Source organism: Marmota monax, unplaced genomic scaffold, assembly GCF_021218885.2.
Source record: "Marmota monax isolate L192 unplaced genomic scaffold, Marmota_monax_Labrador192_F-V1.1 WCK01_AAM20220418_F8-fsc00185, whole genome shotgun sequence".
NCBI lineage: Eukaryota > Metazoa > Chordata > Mammalia > Rodentia > Sciuridae > Marmota > Marmota monax.
Window position 1 is genome coordinate 663,799 of NW_026693278.1, and position 18,152 is coordinate 681,950.

At 54.3% G+C, this 18,152-nt stretch overlaps 1 protein-coding gene across 4 annotated transcripts in view; it reads right to left on the reverse strand.

The window, feature by feature from the left end:
* The window catches only part of Rph3a (rabphilin 3A), a 195,596-nt gene that overhangs the window by 2,576 nt on the left and 174,868 nt on the right, over window positions 1-18,152 (reverse strand). For all 4 annotated transcript variants that reach the window (XM_046456542.2, XM_046456543.2, XM_058583156.1 and 1 more), the window contains 11 exons: window positions 14,940-15,026; window positions 14,198-14,260; window positions 13,152-13,337; window positions 11,216-11,295; window positions 10,370-10,444; window positions 8,838-8,947; window positions 7,810-7,936; window positions 6,130-6,186; window positions 5,466-5,620; window positions 2,612-2,693; window positions 109-205 (listed from right to left, as the gene is read on the reverse strand). In XM_046456542.2, coding sequence (XP_046312498.1) covers window positions 109-205; window positions 2,612-2,693; window positions 5,466-5,620; window positions 6,130-6,186; window positions 7,810-7,936; window positions 8,838-8,947; window positions 10,370-10,444; window positions 11,216-11,295; window positions 13,152-13,337; window positions 14,198-14,260; window positions 14,940-15,026 — 1,119 coding nt within the window. The remainder of the gene's footprint in view (window positions 1-108; window positions 206-2,611; window positions 2,694-5,465; window positions 5,621-6,129; window positions 6,187-7,809; window positions 7,937-8,837; window positions 8,948-10,369; window positions 10,445-11,215; window positions 11,296-13,151; window positions 13,338-14,197; window positions 14,261-14,939; window positions 15,027-18,152) is intronic.

Consider the following 18,152-nt stretch of genomic DNA (forward strand, 5'->3'; position numbering starts at 1 on the left):
CCATCCCAGATGGTGCCAGGGTCAGCATCCTGGGCCCCAGAGACCGGGCGGGGTTCCCTGTTCTGGGAGGAGGGACATGGGGTTTCCTCAGGAGTCGGGAGCACTCACCGATGTAGTCGTTGGACTTCCCGATGTCGTAGTCCCAGACAGAGATGTCCAGCGACTTCTTGGCCAGGTCACTGTGTTTGATGTCGTAGAAAAACTCCTGAGGACAGCAGAGGAAGATGAGAGAGGTCCCGAGCCTGCAGCAGCGAAGGGGCTGAGCTCCAAGGTTCATGGGCAGCCCTGGGGCTGGGCCGCCTGGGGCCAGGATTCCTCCCACTCTGATCCTCCCAGTAATCCCCCTTTGACCAACTCTCTGTACAACAAAGCCCTGTGATCCTCTTTCTAGTGAATTCTCGGTTCAAAATGGGAGCCTGCTGGGTTTCCTGGGCCTGCTCGGGTTTCCCCAGAAGGCAGATGACCAGGAACTCAGGTGTCCCTGCTGGTAGCTTTAGGAGGGGGGTCTTCCCCCTTCTTAGGGAGTAAGGCCGTTGGGGTGGACCAAGTGGTAGGTGTTTCTAAATAATCCCATTAAAAAATGACTCTTCTAACTAATTATAAAACTCATTCTTGTTCATTGTTAAAACATAATGGAGAAAAATAAATCCCCTGTAATCCAGCTGTCCAAGAATAACCTAGGTCACAATTTGCCCAAGCTGCTCCACATTTTTAAAAAATGACCTGATATGGAGAACACAGTGTTGTAGCATCCTTTTTGTGCTTTATGACCTACGGTAAAATCCAGTTTAGCGTGTTTGCAAATATCTTAAAAATATATTTCTACATCACCGTTTTTTTTTTTTTAATTCCCCCTTTTTCCCCTTTGAGTGTAAAAGAGTGGGATTTGTTCAAATGAGAAGAAAAAAGACCGAATTCCTGTAGGGGGAGAGGGGGACCCAATAGGGGTTTCCTGTACATCATCATTTTAATGGCCATTTGGCTATACCATAAGCTAATCCCTAATAGTTGGGTATTTCTATTAGTTCCAATTTTTCACTATCATTAATGATCATTATTTACAATGATTTCCAGGGAGTTTCGATATTTAAAGATGGAGAACAATGGGTGTTCTGAGATGCCGGATGCCATTTGTATAAGATAAGGAGGGCTGGGTCACATGTAGATTTGCTTTGGAAATATTTAACTGAACGGCCTAATTCCCCAAATCAACGGAAGTGGAAATCCTTTGTAGTTTTGACGTGTTTAGACAGGCGTCCTCCACAGCTGGCCCGGGCAGCTTCTCACCAGCAGAGTGCCCATTCCCCCAGATGCTCACAGACCTTTTAAAGTATGTCGGGCCGTGTGCTATGAGCTCTGCTGGTGGGTGGTATTGCTTTGCCTATTTCCTATTGTTCACTGGTATTTGGGTTCCTTGTTCTGTGGCTTGTTGGGATCCCAGGAGAGGGTGGCGCAGGAGGGGAGACCTGGCTCCTTATTCAACATCCACAAGCCTCGGCTGGGACATGAGGTGACCTGTTGAAAGGGCCCCGGGGGAAGGGCAGAGCGGAGGGGTCAGGATTCTCTGGGTCCTGTTCACACGGTCCCTTCCCCATGTGGACGTATCGTAGAGTCCCTTCCTGCTTGACATAGAATAAACCCCAGTGTTAGCTGGTTCTGCCCAACCTCAGATCTCACGGGTCCAGAAGGGAGAAATGAATGGGCTGATGGGCACCAGGGCAGCGGCTCTGGGCATGGGGTGGCTGAGGGGGCGGCCCGGGCTCAGAGTTGGTTCCCCGTCAGCCGAGCATTCCTTCTGTCTGTGTCTCAGGTTTGAGGTGGAAACTGCACACATAGGTTAGATTAGCGCTCAGCGCCTTTTCTGCTGTCCTCTGTCCTGTCCCTCTTTAATGTAATGGATTCTCCTGGGGCCTAGTGTCCGCCAAGCTTGTCAGCAGGTGACTGAAACCCAGAGGGACCGAGTAGGTCACAGGGAAGCACAAGACCTGGAAGCGCAGGGGACGCGCCATCTGCAGGAGGCACCAGCGGTGCACCAGGACCTCCTTGGAATTCCGTGTGACTGGAGGTGAGGGCGTGGAGGTGAGCGAGAGAGGGGTGCGTTGCCAAGCCAAGAGATTCGAGGATCCTGGTTGAGTTTGTTGAGCAACGGCAGCACGAATCCACACGTGTGTTTTACCGAGTTCACACTTATTTGCAGGGGGAGGCGAGCACAAGAGAAGGGGTCTACTGCAATAGTCCAGGCACGAGACTCCTGGGTCCGAACCAGGTGGCGGGAGGGAGAACAGAGAAGGAGTTTGACGGGCACCTAGATGGTGGTATTAGCAGAACTCGATGCCCTGGATGGATGTGGGGACGGGCAGCACCAACTGGAGTGGCTGGCCTCAGCCTCTGCAGTATACCCCCCACCCCCCGTGGTATTCCTGATCTTTGGGCCTTGGCCTGAGCCTCAATTCCCGCCAGTGACAGGGAGCTCATTCCCACGCCTGTGGCTGCTCGAGCCCATCGAGGACAACAAGCTCTGTGGATGTGCTCCACGAAATCCCAGCAGGAGTCTGTTCCTCTCACCCACAGGAAGTGCCCCAGAGCATGACCCAGGACAGGGCAGCCTCACCTCGTTAAATTCAGGATTCAAGGTTTTCTTTTTAATCTGAGTCTTGTGTTTGGCCTTCTTCCCCATGTCTGGTTTCAGCCAGCTGTAAGGGGACAGGATCGGCTGTTACAGATGACATTTAATGACCGGAGCAGCACTGTGACGGCCCCCCAGGCTCCTTCCGGCCATGGGATGAGAATGGAGGAGCAGGTCAGGAAATGAGCCACCCCTGGGGCCTGCAGGCTGCTGGGCAGGCACCAGACCCTGCACCAGGCCCCCCGCACACATGTCACCCTCACACGAGCCCCACTTGTTGTGTTCCTACTGCCCAAGGTCCAGAGAGGTTGGGACATGTGCCCTGGGTCACACAGCCGACAATTATACCCAGCCGTTGTATCTGGAGCCTGTGTTCTTAGCTGCCACTTTCTCCCAATCAAATGGGGGCGCGTGGCTGATGGTACCTGGCACTTTCACCCCTTAGGCTGCCCCTCCCCTCAAGTCCTGGTGAGATGCTAGGTGTGTGGCGGGTTGGGGAAGTGGGGGGAGACAATTCTGACCTGATGATGTCATCCCACTGCTGCTCCCTTTGACCTGGGAGGAGAGTTTAAAGCCCTCAGTAGCCTTAAGACCCTGTGTGGCTGGGTCCCTGATCTATCCCAGCCTGATCCTGCTGCACCCTGTTCTTGCTCTCCTTTCCACCTCAGGGCCTTTGTACATACTGTTTTTTCTGTCTTTAAGTCTTCCCTGGTTCAGGCACAAGGTTTGGCACATAGTAGATGCTCAGTCAATATGTTTGGGATGGACACTGCATACTTTAGGGACAATGTTTGACAAAAGTCAAATGTTCATTATCAAAATGTGTAAATAACATTCGTTGCCAATAAAGTTTTTTTTTAATCTATGCTAAAAACTTTTTTTAAAAAACTTAGACATTTAAACATAATGCTCTAAATTTTGCAGATGTCATTTGGATTCTCTCTGCCTGAGGCCATCACTAGCTGAGCTACTTTGAACATGAGTGTAAACTTACTGTTTGTGCCTCAGTTTCCTGACATGTAAAGAGAGCACACATTTCTGTCTCATTCACAGATTTAAAGATAATTTTTAGAAGAGTCACAAATAAGGAATTGAAAATTCCCCAAAGCTGAAAAAATTATAGGGCAATTCCGGCTTAAACATCCTTATTTGATTGTAAACTGCATAACGGTCTCCCATTACCTTTCCTGTGAGCTGGTTCGCTGGGGGCCCTCTGGAAGGATCAGGTTGGGAGGGGGATTGTTTGGGGGAAACCTCTGCCTGGGACTGAGACAGAATGGAGCCCAGGTCACTCCCTGTGGGGTGAGCTCCTTGTCCATCTTGGGCCTTATCCAAATCTCCCTGAGAAATCAAATTCAGCCCTGATGAGGGCTCCTGGTTAACAGAATCATCACTGGGAGAAATTCTGGAAGAAGGTTCACCGTGGCCTGTTCTTTCCCCAGGGCTCAGGGCTCACTGGGGGACAGTGGAGGTGGGAGTGTCCCCCGGTGGGAGAGAACATTAAGAAACACTCTGCCGTGAGTAAGGAAAGTGATAACCACAACAGCGGCATTTACTGAGCACCTACTATGTGCCAGACCTCACAAAAGTGCACCTCTTGGGTCCCGGAGGGCAGGTGATGAAATTGACTGACAGGTGGATGGAGCTTTGAACTGTGTTCTATCTCGTGAGTTTGCAGGGACATGTGGTGGCTCATTCCTGGAGTGTGCAGGGTCCCCTGGAGGCTTTGTGTGGACCTGCACTGCAGCCGGAAATTCTTCCTGCCTAGATTTCCTTCTTGCCCTCTCCCCTCTGCAGGGATCAGACTTGTAATCGGGGTCTGTCTTCTCTAGGGACCTCCTCTGGATGCCTCCTGGATCCCTTCACAGACATTTCCCCCATGAATCTCCTGCATATCTCATTCTTTCTTAGAGAATCTGCACTAACACACAGTGCTATTCTATTTTACAGAGGAAGACACTGAGGTTCAGAGAGGCTAAGCTACAAACCCCAGGCCACACAGCCAGAGAATACTGGAGAATTGGAGCTGAGAGTCAAACCCAGGCAGTATGAACCCAGAGCCTACCCTCTTAATTATTCCACAAAGACACATTTTGCTGCCACAGGGTAAGGCAGGATTCCATAGAGGCGCTAAACATGACTATACTTGGTGTAATTGTAATTGCTCTATATGGGTGGGCCTCTCTAATTCAGAATCTACAACGATCCAAAGTCTGAAGCTTCTTGGGGGAGAATTTCACCCCCAATTTCACGTGATCACATTTCACGTCATGTGATCGGCCTCAGTCAGAAAGCAGGTGCACTACAGATAGTCCATAAATTTGCCTCCGACTCTGTGTGGGGGAAACCTCTGCCTGTAGTGTGTATTTGAAACATAAATGAATTTTGGGTGCAGAATTGGGTGCCACACACAAGAAGTTTCGCTGAGTATGTGCAGATTTTCCCAAAGCCCCAAACATCTGGATTAACAAGATATGACCCCTGTGATCGGGGCTTTTGAGGAATAACCTACAACCTATAACCCATCTAAGGTCTTGCAGCATTTCTAGGATGAATCTGGGGGAAGCCGGGTGGGTGCTTTGGGGCTGGGGCTCTGGGCTGCAGGAGAGGGTGCGGCTGACTCCTGGGGGCTGCACATGGGGTCATTGCCACCACCTGCCACTCCTTCTCCCAGGAGGGGGCAGAACCGCCAGGCTCGCAGGGAGACCCCACCTCCCCCTGGCTCCCATCCCGTGCGCAGTTCACTGTGGGCCCGCCCCTCCCGGGCCTCGGGGTGCGAGGGTCTCAGGAAGCTCCCTGGCCCCGGGAGTCCCTTCGTGGTCCCCAGGCGCGGACTCACAGCTTGACGAACGGGTCCGAGTAGCCGTTGGCGTCCATGGCGGCCAGGTGCACACAGCGCACGATGCCCACGATGAGGCCCCCCTGCTGTGTGCTGTACATCAGGGACACCAGGATCTTGCCTCGTTCCTCAATGTCGCCAATGCGCTCCACCTGCTGCTTGGGGCGGGGAGGCAGGGTAGGCTCGTGGGCGGGGGTGGGGGGTGGGGGGTGTCCCCGAGCAGCGGGCCAGGGGCAGGGTCAGCACCACGGACAGCGGACGGACCCACCCTGATGGGCGCTGAGGCACCTGGGCCAATGGCCGGCTTTGACCCCGCCCGGGACTGAGCCCTGACTCTGAGCAGAGGCTGAGCCTGACGCTGGCCCCTCACTGGCCTTGACCCTGACCCAGGGCTGAGCTTGACCCTTGACTCTGCTCTCACCCCTCCCTGACCAAGTGCACTCCCTGGGGTCCCAGGAAGGACCTGGGTGGGAGATGGGCAGGGTCCGCCTGCTCCCGCCCACGGAGGGACCCGCTCCTGCTCTGGTCTTCCGTGAACTTGGGGGAGCAAGGCCAGGGGCATTCTGGGCGCGGGGGCTGCTCTGCTGCAGGACGGGGCTGGGGAGGAAGGGCAGAAACAGGAGCAGGGCAACCAGCACAGCGCCCCGCCGCCCTTGACGCTCACCTCTTCCTCGTAGAGCGCCATGCCGCGGGCCGACCCAGTGGTCCCTGCGCGCTTCATCTGAAAGGAAGGAGACAACATTGTCTATGGGGCTCATCTCCTGGAACCCCTCAGGCAGACCACCCGTGATATAGGTTCTATTACAGTTCTCAATTCACAGATGAAGACACTGAGGGTCAGAACACGATCAGAACATCTCACACATAAAATGTAAGATTTAATTCACTCGGATTGAGCGGCTCAGGAGACCTGGGGTCTGGCCCACCCGGTGCTTCTTCCCCTGTGACTCCTGAGCTTCTTTGGTAGACTCTCAGGCTTTGAGAAGCACAGTCTGCAAAACACTGGTTAAAATTCAACCTTAGAGATGAGGAGAGCCAGGATCAGAGGGAAGGGGTCAGCATTTAGTAGGCGCCAGTCCTCAGTGGGGCACCATGTGCGGGTTGGTGGTGGAACAGTGTCCTGGGACCGTGGCAGCCCCCACCTGTTCTGCCACCTCTGTCACAGGCCAGCTCTGTCCACCTAGCAAGAGGGAGCTGAGGGCCCCACTGGGGGCCTGCTGGGGTCCTGCCCAGCTGGACTCACTGAGTGAGGGTAAGAAGAGGAAGTCCAAAGGGCCGGGTGCTACCAGGCCAGGGCCCGCAGAGGTGGCTCACAGGGGGCTGCTCTGAATGACAGAGCTGTGCCTGGGGTTCAGTGTAAAGTGCCCCCCACAGTCTGCCTTGTGTGGGGGTCTTCCTCCTGTGCTTCAGCTATAAAAATGTGGCCTGGCTCCTAGGGAGTCCATCCCCAGGCTGGCTGTTGGGTGGAACAGGCTGCAGCACCCCGCCTGGCCCCCTGGCTCACCATGAGGAGCTGGCTGTTGCCTGGGAGGCTGGTGGCAGTGAGCTGTCGGCTCAACCCAGGATTTCTGGAGAGCAGGGTGCTGCCTCTCGAGAGCTCCGTCCATCCCAGACTCCGGGCCTGAGTTACCAACTTGGTTTGCTGAGTTCCTATTCTAGAATTCCCCATGAACTCTGGGGTGCTGCCTAATTGGGAAACCTCAATTTGATACTTGTTCTTTCTCTAAGGACAAGTGCCACCCCCAATGAGAACCATGATCCTACTCTGTATCACTGTCACGTGTAATCCTTAAAAGACCCTGTGAGGTGTGTACTACAGAGTCCCATTTAACAGGTGAGAAAACCAAGGGCCAGGGACATGGGGACTGTGCCAAGCCCTGCCTCTCTGTATGGTGTCATATGGCTTTGGGACGGGCAGGAGGGTTAGGAGCAGTGTTCCTGTGACAAAAGCTGATCATTTACGATGCTTGCTACACAGTGGGCTCTGTTCTGGGCTTTGTTTGTTTGCGTTAAACACAACCATCTTATGTCACCGCTACGATGTCCATCTCCTAGGCTCAGAATGGCTCAGTTCACCACAGAACAGGAAGGGGCAGCTGGACCTTGACCCTTGACCCCAGGGCACCTTGGGAGAAATGATGTTAACTGGGATCTGCCTGGCAGAGGGGACAGGGCCTGATGCTACCTGCAGAGAGCGCCCCCTCCTCTCCACAGAGGCCACAGCACTTGGCCCCGGTGGGTGCCCTATGGGTGCCTGGTGGGTTTGACCCCAGAACAGACCCAGGAAGGTGGCAGGCACCCCTGCCTCTGGTCCCCCATTGAATCACCAGGCCAGGGCACTCACGGGGATCACCCGCTCCAGACAAATATTGAAATTCTTCCTCTGGTTGGGCTTCAGTTTCTTGAGCGAGAATCTGGTCTCCCCAATAAACTCATTGTGGCCGAATTTGTCCTCGTCACAGACGGAGATCCTGCCATGGACATAAGGGGGTGGGGAGGAGAGAGAAGCAAGCGCTGCACTCCTACTGTGTACCGGGCTTATGGCTGATGGTGGTGAGGGACGTGGGGGTGTCTAGGGGTGAGGGTGTCCTCTGTGTGGACCCCTGGGCTGGGCACTGTTTATCTCTTCCCGATTCACGGTAACGTCCACGCGGTCAAGTGCGCCTGGTCAGCACGCACGGCCTGACCACGTGAGCCCTGCACACACTGCTCAGCTCAGGATATGGGAGGTTCCAGGGTCAGCAGCCTCTGGGACTCCCTGCCTCCTGGGTCACCCCTCTCTTGGCCTCTGGCTGCATGGAAGCCACTTGTCTTGCATTTGGCTTTCAGATAAATAGAGTCGGAGAGCGCGGGCTCCTTCCCATAGGGCTTCCTTTGCTGAGCACCATAACTGGGAGACTCAGCTGTGCACCTTCGGCCTCTGAGTCCACCAGTTCTGCACCCGTGGGTCAGCCCCACCAGGGGCGGGAAACATTTGAAAATATTTTCAGCCTGCACTGAACGTGCATAGGTGTCTTTCTTGTCATTATGCCCTGACCGGACACTGTGACCGACCACTATTTACGCGACATCCACATGGTGTTAGGTGATAAGTCACCTAGAGGTGACCTGGGATGGCCAGGAAGACCTGCAGGCCGGGATGCCTTCGCTCTGCCGCTTCAGACACAGGCCTCCTGCCTCTGCGGACCAGTGTCCACCCAGCCCTGGGACCACTCCCTGTGGACACTGCTAGAACTCGACGTTGTTTTGGTAAATGGAATAAGGAAAGAATGATGCAGGGGATTTTTAAAAGGGGGACACCCAGGAGCTGTGCCCCAAGTCTCAGTTCTGCCCGGCCTTGGTCCCCTCTCGCCTCCCCCCGCCCTGAGGTACCTGAGGGTCTTCCTCTGCATGTCCTCGTCCGTGATGCCGTGGTACACAAGGGTCTCATTCCAGACAGGGTTCCGGGTGTTCCGCAGGGTTTTTGTACGTAGCTTGTTGGACTAGAGCCCCGGAGAGATGGACAGACAGATGCCCACCTCAGTGGGAGTGGCCCTGGAGACCCATCCCGTGAGCTTTTTTGGGGGTGGGCAGTGGCTTTTCCCAAAGGAGCGTCCCAGGGCTTAGTGTTCCCAAATGCATGCTCTGAGCGTGTGGCATGTCCTCTAGACGGTGGCCACAGACACAAGTGTTAATGTTGTGCACTGCTCCCTCCTTAAGGGAAGGAAGAAGAGACGTCGTCCTTTGAGACGTCCCTGGCACCTGTCCTTTGAGAAGCCAGACATCTTTACAAGTCAGGGAGGTAGAAATGAGTCTCCCGTCCCTAGGCAGGGGACACTGGGACAATTCCCTCCATTGCCCCAAATAGTATCCTTCCTGCCTGAAATGCCTTAGAGGAGACAGAATATGAAACTTTGTTCCAAGAGAGAAGAAATGTCACTGCATCAGAAGAGGAGAAATGGTGACAAATCTAATCCACGCTGACATGTAAGTGGCTCCTATTGGATCTTCTGACAAGGCGGGTTTGGAGTTGACAAAAAAGTGTCTTCAATGGCGGGGGGAATGAGTTAGATATCATCATCCTAAGTACATGTGGGAAGTCATGAACTGTGTGAGAATACTTTGTGACCCATCAGTGACTTGAAAAATTGTGCTCTATATGTGTGACATGAAGTGAACTGCCTTCTGCCCTCGTGTATAACAAATTAGAATAAATAAATATGTAAAAGTGTGCCTTCATGGGAAGCAAAGGCTGCTGGGAGTGGGTAGAGTTTATGAGCTGGCCACGGCCAGGTGAGGGACTGTTTTTGATCCAAATAAAGGAAGAGCTGGGCGCTATGGTGCACACCTGTCATCTCAGCAGCTCAGGAGGCTGAGGCCGGAGGATTTCGAGTTCAAAGCCAGCCTCAGCAAAAAGCAAGGAGCTAAGCAACTCAGTGAGACCCTGTCTCTCAATAAAATGCAAAATAGGGCAGGGGATGTGGATCAGTGGTCAAGCCCCCTGAGTTCAATCCCCAGTACCCCCCCCCCACCAAAAAGCAAACAAACAAACAAATAAACAAACAAAAAACAACAAAGGAAGAATGAGCCAAAGTGTGCATGTGTGCACATGCATGTGCGTCCATGTCCTCTTTTGTCTTAGGGAGCACCTGAAACTTTCAGAGGTATTTAACAGGTGGGGCCCCCACCCCTCAGACACAGAATGCTGTCTGAAGGGCTTGGCACTAAAATCTGGAGAAAGTCACTCGTTTCTGTCCAGAGAGAGCCTTGGTCAGCACTGGGGAGCCATACCCCTCACGGCTTTGCACTCATGGGGCGGGGCCTAGATTGGGGGCAGATAGGGCTATTTTAGGCTCTGAGCTGAGAGCCCTGTGGCTGCCAAGGCCCAGGCTCCAGCCTGCAGAAATGCCCAGGCCAGATGGTACCTTGCTGGCTCCTGGCAGGAGGTGCAGCTTCACATAGGGATCGGCCAGGCCATTGGAATCCATGGGCTTCAGTCCCTGCAAGAGACGGAGGCAACAGAGGTGAAGACCTGGGGAGGGCTGGGGTCCAGGCGTCCTGGGCAATGGGCATGTCCCCTGGCATCTGCCCCTCCTGTCCATCTACCCTGTGTGTTCCTCTTCCAAAGAGAAAAAAGGGGAACATGGTGTCATGGGAAGAGCACAGGGATCAGGCAGACAGGGCTCCAAGGCATGTCACTCCCTAGCTGTGTGACCTTAGGCAAGTTTTGTAACCTTTCTGGGCCTCAGTTTCCTCACTGGACAGTCTCACCACTCGTTTTCAAGGAATGGGGAGATTTAAATGCAGTCCCACCTGTCAAGTGCCTGCTCCCCACCGCTTGGAAGCCTACATTAGTGCCTTTGTAGCTGTGGCCGCAGGCCCCCTGCTCCGGCTGAGGCTCCAGCTGGTCATGGGGAACCAGGCCCAGGAGGACACAGTGCTATTCTGCCTTGTCAGCTGTCAGGCCGAGCTGCGAGCTGGCATGACTTCCCAGGTGGCGCCTCCACGCCACCCCACCCAGGTGCTGAGCAGCCCTGGGCAGATCCTGGCTCCGCCCCCTAGAGGCAGCCAGAGGTAAATGCACCCCCGGTGGACCATCCCAAGGGAAGTCCCACCCCCCCCCAAGGAATCTGCTGTGGCTAATGACTGTGCTGCCCTCATCACTGTCACTGTCCCAGGTAGGTGACAACAGACAGGCCTGGCAACCCATCCCCACCTGAGTCTCCTAAGAATGCCAGAGCATCCCGGGGTCCCCCAGGCCCCTCACCCACCTTGGCCTTCACGATGGTGCACTGCAGAGAGCTGTTGTCCTGGTCATAGAGCAGGCTGAATTCCAGGGCACCCAGGGTGGCTGAAGGGGACAGAGACAGGAGCTGGGAGGACACTTGTGTATTCATTCAACAAACATCTCCCGAGCACTTTCTATGTGCCCGGGTGGGGCTGGCCATGGAGACGACAGGGGGAGGAGGACACCGGCCCTGCTCTGGTCGCTCCCTCTGGCCGACCCCCCTCTTCACAGCCTCCTGGGTCAGTTAATTGTTTGTGCACTTGTTTAGTTAACGACTCCCCATCCTGCTGGATCGAGAGCCCCAGGAGGGCAAGGGTGGGCACTGTCTTGCTGACAGCTGGGTCCCCACTGTGCACGGTGAAGGACACACAGTAGGCCTCTCTTACTGGATGAAGGAACGAATGAGTTTGAGCCTTTGCCCTTCCCATTGCCTGGAATGCTCCCCCTCCACATCCTCACATGGCTCACACTGTCTCACAGAGAGGCCCCCCTGACCCCTCTGTGTGCCGCGGCCACCCTGGCCATCACGCCACTTCTTATCCCCTGCTCCATGCTCTGTCTCCGTTTGCAGTGAGCTCGATTTGTTAACAATCCCTGCACTAGAGTGTTGGCTCCGGCGGGTCTGCCAGCTCGTCTGCCCATCATTCCAGCCGAGTTGTCCCCAGTTCTCCAGCAGTTCGAGGCGCCTGGCACGGGCTCATTGAATGTTTGTCAAACATAAAGACATGAGGGGCGAGTGCCGGGTTGTGTCTGAGGACAGGCTTGTCACCAGCCACATGGGCTTATGGAGAGGGCAGACAAGAGGCTGGGAGGGTTCCCCTATTGCTGGAGGGCTGGGGGACGTTCAGACACTGGGGGGCAGAGGTCCCGTCCAGGACAAGGAGCAGGACAGGGCAAGGCAGGCAGATGGCTTCTACCCGCCCGGAGAGGAAACAGCCCGTGGCAGCAAGGCCAAGGGGAGCCTAAGACCCCTGACCCAGGGGAGAGCACGGAGATCATGGGGACAGCTGACGCTCACTCAGCCTGGCCTCTGACCTGTGTGAGCTCCGACAAGTCCCTAAGCCTCTCGGAGCCTCGCCCAGGCCATCTACAAGATGGGGCAATAGCAGGAGTTTCCCAGGTTCCCAGGAGGATGAGGTGAGCACAGGTGCCCGGCACACCTGGGCGGGGGGTGCAGAAGCAGCAAGTGTGACTGTCCAGTCCCCTGATGTCCAGATCACATCATAGTGACTCTTCTGTGTTTAGCACTTAGGGGGAGGATGGAGCCAGTCACGAAGCCCCTCCCAGGAGGGACCTCAGCTGACCACCCGTGCAGGAGGTGCCCTCTGTGCAATGAGGCGAGTTGGCCCGGAGGACCGAGGCCGAGCTGCTGGCCGCTGGGTGGGTCAGCTCCAGAGGGCTCTTGGAGCACCCATGGGACCCAGATGCTGCTAACCCTGCCTCCCCAGCTCTCCCGGCTGCACCCAGGAGAAGACTGTGCCCCCACGCGTCCCTGGGCCTCGGGGTCTGGGAGGGGCCAGATGCACAGAAGCCGGGGAAGGTGAAATGCTGGTTAGAAGTCCTGCCAGAGGACACCGTCAGGCAGTTTTTCCAACTGTAGACGGGCACACCCAGGATGGGGCTCGCTGGCCTGTGACAGCTCTGTCTGACTGAGGGAGAGGACACCCGCACGGCTCCTACCTTGCTGTCTTAAAATGACCACGGTAACTTTGATGTCGTGTGTGTTTTACCAGAAAACTGGGCATTTATCTTTAGGAAGCTGATCTCATTTGGGGAACTTGGAAACACAGATTTGTATTTTTCTAACTCAAACATGTACGAGGGCTGGGTGGATGGGCGGACCCAGGGCGGGCCCTGACTTCCTGGGGTCAGCTCCTGGGGTGGCTTCTCCTAGACACTGCTTCTCAGGTGCCACCTACTTGCTTCATCAGAATCGTAGCTGTTGGCATCCTCTTCCTCCTCCGGGGGTGGCTGGCGGGCGGGGGCGTGGGCAGGCTGGGGCGCAGCTGCAGCTGCTTGGGAATAAGGGCCCCCAACTCCCCCTGTTCTCTCTTCCCGGGCTGGGGCCGTGGTTCCCGTATAGCCAGGGTCGCTGGGAGCCACTTCTGTAGGGACATGAGAGAGGACACATGAATCCCTGTTTTATACTAACAGTATTTAAGGAAGCTTAAGGGGCCTGCAGGTTCCCAGGCCATCCGTGGGCCGTGCATTGGGGCATGGGAACCTGTGTTGGACAGCAAACCCCTGGAGGCGATTCACACATGGGCAAAACAGACCTCTCAGGGTGCTGAGCAGTGGTGTGGACCCCAGACAGACAGCTTGGGTTTGTATTGTGGCTGTGTGACCTCAGGTGAGTTACTTAATGTCTCTGAGCCTCAGGTTTCTCATCTGTAGAATGGAAATCATACCTGAGTGTACTGTAATAGTAGTGGGTATTATTTTACACAATGCCCTAATTGCACAGCACTGAAATAGTACCTGGCACATTAGAAAGCAATGGCTACGTGGTGGCCGTGAGGGTTGATGATGGATGGCCACGCTATGGATCCTACACAGGGATCACTGCTGCTTACTGGGGGCTTAACACACACTGGGCTCTGTACTAAGGTTTTTTTATTCATTAGTTTGCTTCACCCTCCTAACAACCCGGCTGATAGATAAGAAAACTGAGGTTCAGGGAAGTTCAGTGACTTGTCCTAGGTCACACAGTGAGAAAGTAAGGGAACAGGGATTTGAGACCTGACCATCTGTGCTCTGAACCCCATTCTGTGTTGGCATTGCCTGTCTATCGAATCAGCATGGATGACTTGGAGGGTTAGCATCAGGGGCTGCTTGGACCCCATCAGATAGTCTCAGAATGCAGGCTGAGCCCGTGGTGGGTACTGATTTCACCAGGGCAGTAAGCGGAGGTGGCCAGGTGGGTGGTGACGGAGAGGCGGGCACTTGGGAGGGAGCAAACACTTGCCTGGTCTCTGCTCTGGAAAGCGCCCTGCTGGCCCTGGCGCGGGTCTGCTGCCCCCTGGGGACCCTGAGGGGGGAGGAGAGAAGGGGTATAGCAGAGGGGCCATGTCACTTAGGCGCCTCCTCCTCCGCCCCCCCTCCACCCCCCCTCCACCCCCTCCTCTGCCCCTCCCCTCCTCCTCTGCCCCGCCTCCTCCTCCTGTGCCCCACCCCTCCCCCTCTGACCCGCCCCTCCTCTGCCCCACCCTTTCTCCTCTGCCCCACCCCTTCTCCTCTGCCCCACCCCTTCTCTGTCCCGCCCCTCCTCCTCCTCTGCCCCGCCCCTCCCCTTTGCCCCGCCCCCTCTTCCTCTGCCCCACGCCTTCTCCTCTACCCCGCCACCTCCTCCTCCTCTGCCCCACCCCTCCTCCTCTGCCCCGCCCCTTCTCTGCTTTACCATCTCCTCCTCCTCCTCTGCCCCACCCTTTCTCCTATGCCCCACCTCCTCCTCCTCTGCCCCGCCCCTCCTCCTATGCTCCTCCTCCCCCTCAGCACCTCCCCTTCTCTGCTTCACCACCTCCTCCTCTTTCTCCTCTGCCCTGCCCAGCATCTGCGCCTAGAGGATGACTCCTCTTAGGCGTCTCAGAAGATCTTAGGTTCAGTGAAGGCTGCATTGAAGAAAGCCCCGCAGCTCTGTAAGAAGGAGGGAGGGATGGGGTCGCTAAGGAGTGATGGCCTGGACAGGTGGGTGGGTGAGTGGCAGGTACCTGGCTGTCCAGGCTGAGGAGGTGCTGGGCTGGGCACCGAGGCGGGGGCGGGTCTCGAGGCCTGGACAGAGTTGGCTCGTCTCAAACCTGCAGGGGAGGGAAGGAAACAGCCGTCAGGACTCACAGGCGCACACCTGCGCAAGCGCATGCACACACTCGTGCGCACTGTAGGCAGGAGCTCGGTCTCTGATGAAGCAGCCCTCCACCCCCAGCTCTCCCCGCCCTTGCCCGGGCCCCCTGGGTGTTTTCTCTTTCCAACACTGAGCCCCTGCAGGTGAAGCCCAGCTGCAGCATGGGTGTTAAAAGGCACAAGTTTGTGATTATGTTTCTGCTGGTGACTTGACACAAGTGACCTGTTCTCTTGGGCCTCAACTTTGTCATCTGTGGAATGGGGATTACAGCCCCCACTACATGGGGCTGTGATGAGAGCACAAAGATCCAATCCAGGCACAGTGCTAGAAGGGATGCTTGGCCCACAGGCTGTGCTCAACGGGTGTCAGTCAATATTATTTCATTATTATTGAAATACTGCCATTACGTGGACCTGCTTTCGCATTCCAGCCTTTACCTTTATAAGCTGTGTGACCCTGGGCTCCTTGCTCAGCCTCTCTGAACCTATGCCTCATAGAATTGACAGCTCTACTGACCTTACAGTAATCACAAATTAATATTTACTCACTGTATACCATGTGCCAGGGACTTTACATATGAGCATTCAGTTAATCTCTACACTAATAATCCCATGAGGCAAGTGCTCTGTGGTCACCATTATACAGGTGGGAAAACTGAGGCACAGTGGGATAAGGAGCTCATCCAATGTCTCATGGCTGGTTAGCAGCAGTGCCAGGGTTTGAACTCGGGCAGCTGGTGTTGAGTCTGTGTCTGAGACTCTTGGATGAGGCTGGCAGGGGTCTGTGAGAAGCAGGTCCTGGCTCCAGCATGTGCTACATTTCGGGAAGAAATCCCCAGACTCTTATCTTACTGTTTGGATCATATCTTTCCTGAATTCAGATCAGCTCTTTTTTTCTGGACAGATGCTCATGACAGAGGGCACCTTGTTAGTGCTGCCAAGCCTTACAAACCCCCAAGTCTTGTCCTGCATCCTACATTAGCACCGCTGTTTGTTTTGCTCCTTTGCATTCTTGTATTTATTCATTTGTGCATCAGCAAATGTTCATTGAACATCCACAGAGTGCCCATCCCTCTGCAGGGATGGGCAGCAGAGGTAATAGATGCCATCTGTTACCTCCAGGAGGGTGCAGCCTGGTCAAGGAAGGAGATGGACACTGAGTCCATGAGAAAAATAGCAACCAGAATTCTCTGGGGGCTTCCAGTATACCAGACCCTGAGCTGCTCAATGCTGCATGTGGCACTAGGGTCCCCAATCTGCAATTGAGGACCTTTCTTTCTGTGTTTTAACTTTGCATCCTGTGGGCTGACAATATTCACTCACTAGTTCTGATTGTCACTATAGGTTCCTTTAGGAGTGTCTCATGCGATCTGTGATAGAAACTGTTTTGCTTCTTCCTTTATAAACTTTCTGCCTCATATTTTTTCCTGTCTTATTGCGATGGCTGAGATCGCCAGTGCAGTGTTGAATAGGAAGGGTTGAGAAGGGAAGATGGCAATAGTAAGGAAGCTGATCTCACAAGGTTGTTGTGAGGACTCAATGAACATGACAAGGGCTTACTTGGGTGTCTGGCTTTTGGAATGCTACATAAATGTTTGCCATCATTAGAACAGTAGGTGCTCAATAAATGTTGGGTGGACGAATTAATATTTTGTAAATTACTGGTTATTCAGTTGGAAGTGAGGGCAGAAGGATAACCTTACAGTGGAAGAAGAAACTTGAGAATTTTATTCTGGAGTCACAGAAGAGAAAAACAGCAGTCTGGGACAGAAAGAGAACAATTGGCTGTGTGCAACGGGGAAGCCATTTGGCTCTAGTACAAGGTAACACTGTTTCTCAAGTTCAACCTCTTTTTTTCTTGGCATAGGAAGCCCTGCATGGACTGGCTCTGGGATATCTCCAAGGGAGGGCTGTGGTGTAGAGTAGTTCGGGTTGTGCACTGTCCAATTTTAGGAGGGGCACCTCTATCACCACTCCATATTACGGACTCCTGGACCACTGTTAGCCTGGCCATGCATTGACTCTGGACCTTTGCACATGCTGTTCCTCTACCTGGAATGTATTACCCCACCCACCCCCACCACACACACACACGCTGAATGTGCTGTACCTAGTTTATTTATTTTCCTGATATAGTTCTCCCTTAGAAGCCACCTTCTCTGTGAAGTCTTTCTGGGACTCCAAAAATAGATGTTCTGGGTTCCCAGGTCCCTCTCAATGTCCTCTTGGGGGCTTCCTCTGGAAATGCATATACAGAACTTGGTGCCTGGCACACCTTGAACACTCAATAAATGTGAGTGATAACCCATCCTCCTTGGTCTTGGCACCTCTATTATGGCGGTTATAAATCTCTCTTGCTATTTCTGGGTTATGTTGCTTTTCCTTCTGCTGGAGTGTGAGCTCCTAAGGTTGGGACAAGGTCTGCATGATACCTTTATCTCCATCACTTAATACCAGGCTTGGAGTATAGTAGGTGCTTACTAAATAGTTGTGGAGCCTGGCATGGTGGCGCACCCCTGAAATCTCAGTGGCTCCAGAGGCTGAGGCAGGAGGATCTCGAGTTCAAAGCCAGCCTCAGCAACAATGAGGCCCTAAGCCACTCAGTGAGACCCTGTCTCTAAATAAAATACAAAATAGGGCTGGGATGTGGCTCAGTGGTCGAGTGCTCCTGAGTTCAATCCATGGTACCCAAATAAATAAATAAGTACTCGTGGAATGAGCCATGTTTTATGACAGGGGCTCTTTAGGAGATCCCGTTATGGAGAGTATAGCAGAAGAGCATCAAGTCCCTCTCAGAGAACCACTGGAGGGGTTTCCACACTGTGTCAAGGGTGGATCCTGAGACTCCAGGGTTAAGCTCTGGAACAAAAGAGTCTCACTGGCAATTTGTTCCCTGGAGCTACTCTCAACCCCGCCAGCCAGTGGGAGCTACAGAGCAGCTAACGGCAGAGGCTCTGCACGGGAACTGCTTGGGTTCTGATACCAGACAGGCCATGACTTTTATGTGACTCTGGGCAAGGTTTCTTTATTAGCCCCTTTTCCATATCAGTTAGGTGAGGGTGACTGGTACCGTTGACAGGGCT